This window comes from Melanostigma gelatinosum (genome assembly GCF_949748355.1).
Source record: "Melanostigma gelatinosum genome assembly, chromosome: 21".
Taxonomy (NCBI): domain Eukaryota; kingdom Metazoa; phylum Chordata; class Actinopteri; order Perciformes; family Zoarcidae; genus Melanostigma; species Melanostigma gelatinosum.
The window spans coordinates 1586763-1592435 of NC_136654.1; the positions used below are offsets into that span (position 1 = coordinate 1586763).

General features: G+C 43.0%; 1 protein-coding gene across 1 annotated transcript; it reads right to left on the bottom strand.

The window, feature by feature from the left end:
• Positions 1 to 4192: 4192 nt before the first annotated feature.
• On the bottom strand, positions 4193 to 5455 carry kcnj16a (potassium inwardly rectifying channel subfamily J member 16a; the record flags this gene model as incomplete). The annotated part of the gene is made up of 1 exon (XM_079293308.1): positions 4193 to 5455. One exon carries the CDS (start codon positions 5453 to 5455, stop codon positions 4193 to 4195), a length of 1263 nt encoding a protein of 420 aa, XP_079149434.1.
• Positions 5456 to 5673: the final 218 nt, after the last annotated feature.

Sequence of the window (5673 nt, forward strand, 5' to 3'; positions counted from 1 at the left end):
CCCAATTTCCAGCAGTAAAGAGAGCGATGCATGCAGCAGTACTGGACCACAAGGTGGAGAGCTGGAGGCTGGAATTAACCGCACACAAACACACTCGCGCACACACGCACGCACGCACGCGCGCACACATACACACACACTCATGATTCTGATGAAATATGTATATGTAACAGCTGTAGAGATATCATCATTTTCAGATGAAGACGATTGGACATTCTTTACATTGTAGCACAAATGCGTTTATTATCAGGCTGTTGAATGCATCATCTGTTGTCCTCAGTCATGTTGTTTGTTGCTTTATGCTTTCTAGTCTCTGATAATGTTACATTGTGAACAAGGAACAGCAAAACGTTTGTAACAAATATTTGATGCATTAATGATATTTATATATTGCTGACAGAACCTTCTGCGTCTACTAACATGCATCCGTGTTAGAGACGATGTATAAGCGGGATAATCGTGTGATAACTCGCCATCATGTGAAAAATACTGGAATTATCATGTAAGAAAGAAAGGACTCACGATGCTATTTTGTAGTTATCCTTTATTCGTGCATGGAGACCTTATTATTTATGACCTTTTATAAGATTGTTTGAATGTTTCACTTCATATGTTCACACTAAAAGATATGTGATGAAATAAGGAATAGTTTTTTCTTGTTAAAATATGAGGTGAAGTGATTCCAGCATGTTTTAGTACCATTTTTAAAGCATATTTTTGTTTACAATGTAACATTATCAGAGATCAGAGACTAGAAAACCATATTTGACTGAATATTGGAGGAGAACCATCGTCAGTAAAACTTTATTTCACACTGTGATGGTTAATGTTAAACTGTGTAATTAATCTGAGCTTCTCATGAGTACAGAACCGTGAGAGAGGTCGACGGGGGTCCGTTACACCACTGGTTCTGAACACAGCAAGCACCTCTTACTTTGCCATACCAGACTACAGAACAACAAGATCCAGGTTCTGTTGGAATCGACTACACTCACCTTTTTAAAAAGCCATAATGAGTCTGTGTGCCGGTCGGAGTCGGTGGATAGAAATAAAAAGCAGTAAATCCTCACTGTCCTGGTCTGGGGCCTGATTAACATCAGGAGCTTCTGATTGATCTATTTTGGATGTTCTAACTGGATTACACATGCAAATCAAAGCAGCACGTTCTAAAGAAGCCTCTGGTTATTTTTATCCGTCTGGTTACTTGACATCAAAATGACCGTCCCGATCCGAGCTTTTGTTCTTCGACGAGAACCAGGATCCACCTCTGATCCACCTCGGGACAGACGCAGGAGTATCACAGGAAGTCAAGACGCAAACCAGACATTTAAACGTCACTTTATTGAAACCGTTGACACTGGAATTGTGTTATGAGCAATATTGTTCTAATGTTCTATCAAATCTGCTAAGTGACGGTAAAAGTACAACATTAGAAATACATTTGGTCAATTTGTTCCAACAGATCTTTATATTCTTGTGTTCATAAGATATTTAAAGTCGAAGTCAATAAAGCGGCTTCATTCATGTGTGAACTAGCTCCTGGTGATTCCTAAACAAATGGGAGTCCTCCACCACAAACATTAAGACAACTTTACATTTACACGTTTGTCACATCAACAGTAATGATTTTACTCACAATAAAGTATGTTAGTCGCCGCTAAGACTTCAGTTTATTTACAACTAGAACTGGACCATAACACAATATCTTTTTCACCAAATCCCTCTATCGATATTGTGACAATATTGTAAGGTTGACTACTGGTGCTTTATTTTAAGTAAATAATAGAACAGCTAGAATAGTCGGGTAAGTTCAGAAAATTGCATGACTTTACTTTAATGCAGCCTTTAAACCATCACAAAACACACTTAAGCCATATCACCAAAACCGAAGATGATATCTCGTCTCGTATATCGATATATTGTCGATATATTTCCCCTTTTTCAAACGTTAAACTTTAGAGATAGTGAGTCAAAGTCACGTAACATGAAGGAGAACATGTAGAAACCTTTTTAAACAAGTACAACACAACTCTTTCTTCTTACACTCAAAAAATAATTCAAACAGTTGACAAGAAAATCCCACCACAAGGTCCATTTAGTAACTTCTGATTGTATTACATCTTCCTCAGATTACCCAGTCCTCATTTTAAGGACTTTGTCATCCATGTTGGCTTAAAGATCGAGATTTAAAGTTCATTTTTGAATTAAGAAACAGCAGTTAATAAAACAATTTCCCCAACAAGTACGATACAAAGTAAAAAGAAACATTACGTTCAATACATCTTGTATTTCATTGCGTACCTTTAAATCCACAATCACCTTAATCTGAATATTATAATCACCCTTTAAAGACAGCATTCATTAAACCGTATCTATATTTCAAATAGCGAGCCTCTGTTCGTTCTAGCTTTTGTATTCCGATGTCACGGTGTCACTCCACCAAGTATTTATATGCTGCGTGTCAAGTCCTGAGTACCTGGAGGCTTGAAAGGTGGCAGTAAAAGTTTGTAGTTTCATCGCTCAAACTATCCGTATAAACGTCTCAGACCACAATAACACGTCTCTTCTGTCCAATCGGATGCTTAGTTTATCCTTAACGCTTAACACAGAATATGGTTAAATGCATTCGTTCGTATCCTCACACACAACCTTGCCAAGCTTGTCGGCATCCCTCCCCATCACTCGCCCGTCTGACTTCCTTCAGGTGGAGATGCACCGAATCTGTTGACGTATGTGGGAGACGGTTTCCATTCATTTCTATGGAGAGCAAGAGAGCCGGACGCACCTTTTGCACCATGGATACGACACGGAAAGTCTAAATTTGTACAATCATGACTCAACTTCATGCAAATCAAGTCCGTCCAAACTCGGATCAAACAGTCAAACTTGGCAGCACTGAAATATATCAATATTCTTTTACTGCATGGCCCTATTTCTCGCTTCAAATGATTTCAGAAGCATATTTGAATGTACTGTTTAGCTGTACAATGAGAAGCTTTGTCACCCGTCCGCCATTGTTGAAACGGTTGAGCCAGAACGACGCCCGGTCCACCTGCCGGAGCAGAGTGGCCCGTTTGGGCTTCTGTCACGTCTTTCTGTATGTTGGCCAGATTTGGTGGATCTTCACCATCAGGCACGTCGCCAAACAAAGTTCTCCTGACCGATGAAAGAGTGAGTCGAGTCCGGTGAGTCGATTTGTCCCAGAGGCCAACTGCAGTACTGCAGCCAGGTACTCAGCATTTTCCCCATAGATCATTATTATTAAAGTCTGTTTGAGTGTCTGTAAAAAGAATATGGTAAATTAATATTCTTTGTTATACATGTTGTGAATCACTTTGGTTTCATGCTGAACTATCTCAACAACTATTGGATGGATTGGAAGTGTTTACGGACGTTCATGGTCTCCAGAGGAGGAATTCGACTGGCTTCGGTGACGCCCCGACACTCTTTCAGCTCCACCATGAGGTTAACAGCGCTGTAACTTTGTAAATGTATACTTTTTTTTTCAATACTTCGGTTTCTCACTAAAACCTGCAAATTAATGACATTCCCATCAGCCTCAGCTGTGCTTCGTTTTTAATGTTAATTAGTTGATGCTAGCACGCTAACAAGCCAAACTAAGATGGCGAACATGGTAAACAATATATCTGACATGCTAGCATGCTAGCATTGTCATTGTGAGTGTGTTAAAACCTCATGGAGTCACTGGTGTGAGTGTGGACTCTTAGACATCACAGTTTAATGTTTGTAAAACTTTTGCCAATCCTTCCGTCTTTAGCACGAGAAGTTGGCGATTTTTAATGTCGCCTCAGGAGACATTCGAGGGGCCGCTATGATCCGCAAGGCGACGTTCACAAGACAGCGCAAGTCATTGGTCGGCTACCTTTTGGTAGCCCTCTTGCTAGCTGGCTACACAGTGTAAAGCCTCTACTGTTTTGAAAACCATGGCTACGTGCTGGATGAGCCGCTCTCGTTGGAATGAATGGGCCAGGCGCCATCTTTCAAGCCTTCAAGGTTTCAGTCTTTGATACTCAAAAGACAGATTTGTTTTGCAGAAATGTTACTTTAATAAGATTTTTTCATCCTTACAGTAAATGAGATTCAGTAGCATCCTCAATATTCCTCTTTAGCAGTCGCTTCTTTGAAAAAATTGTCTTAATAAATGGCGGCCTCAAACATCATGGTTCTGCTTTTATATTTCTATACTTGTGAGGTCATTTGGCAGAGTCAACCTGTCTTGGTGTTGATTGTCTGCTTGAGATGTTGAAACAGTCGGTTCAGGGCGACGGTCGTTCACAAGTTCCACAGTCACCATTGGGGGTTTCAGAAGCTTTTCAAGATGGTTTCGCTGCAGAGACCGTGGAGATCTGGGTGAACCTCGCGGGGAAGATCTGGGTGAATGTCGCGGGGAATGCCGGGGTGAGGGCCGCCACTGCTTCTTGTGTTCGTACTCCTCAGCGCTGACCTCGGGTACCAGCACCTTGGCGGTGTGATTGAACAAGGTGTAATCCACCCTGTAGTGCCTCCTGCTGACCCGGATCATCTCCTGGAACAGCTGACCCCAGAGGATTTCTGCCGGGGTGTACGAGGTGCGAGTCTGATGCAGCATACCGGAGGAGTCGTCCATGTACGTGAAAGACACCACCAGCTCAAAGTCTTCTTTCCGTAGATCGACCAAGCTCATGTTGTACAGAGGGCTGCCGGATTCGATCCTGTGGAAGATGGTGGTAGGCGTGACCAGGATGACGTCACTCTGCAGGATTAGCAGATCTTCGTACGTCACGTCCATTTTCCCTGTTGCGTGCACCGTGGAGCGGACCATCTGAGCGCGAGCCGTCCCCTCCACCAGGTGGTGCCGGCGGAAGTCCCCGACTCTCCACGAAAGACACAAGTAACTATCGCGAAGATTGATGACGGCACAGTTGCTGAAGCCCACCATCTGCGCCCTCTTCCTGGCCGAGGCCATTTTGGCGACGACGATCCCGATGACGAACGTGTCGATGAAGCAGCTAATGACGTCTTGTATGGTGACGATGATGATGGCGATCATGCAGTTCTCGGACATCCCTCTGTAACCGTAGCCGATGGTTGTTTGGGTTTCGAGCGAGAAGAGGAAAGCAGCCGTGAAGCTGCGCACCTGGTACATGCAGGGTTCACTTGTGATGTTTCTGGTGTCACCGTGAGCCAGTGCGATGACCCAGTAGAGGATGCCGAAGAAAAGCCAAGACAGGATGTAAGACAGGGCGAAGATCAGGAACATCACCCTCCACCTAATCTCCACCAAGGTGGTGAAGATGTCCGTCACAAACAGCAGCCACTCCTCGGGAACATGGCGAAACACCACGTTACAGCTGCCCTCTTTGCGTACGTAGCGGTATTTCTTTGGTTGAGGTCCATTCTCATTCTTCACAGTGATGGCATCGGCGGGGCTCACGGATGTATATTGTTTATGCATCTTCCCGAGTCTGTAGGAAAGATGACAAAGAACATTTAGAAGTTTCATTCACCAGTGTGGTAAATATCAGGCAATTTCGACTTCACGCTAAAGTTGCCACAATATCCTTTTTTAATACGATCAGTGGAGGACGCCAGAGTAGGACAGCTTTAAGTTCTACACATTGTGTTTATAAGTAACCACAAAGAAATAACCTCAACGTATAGTTTGATAATTAG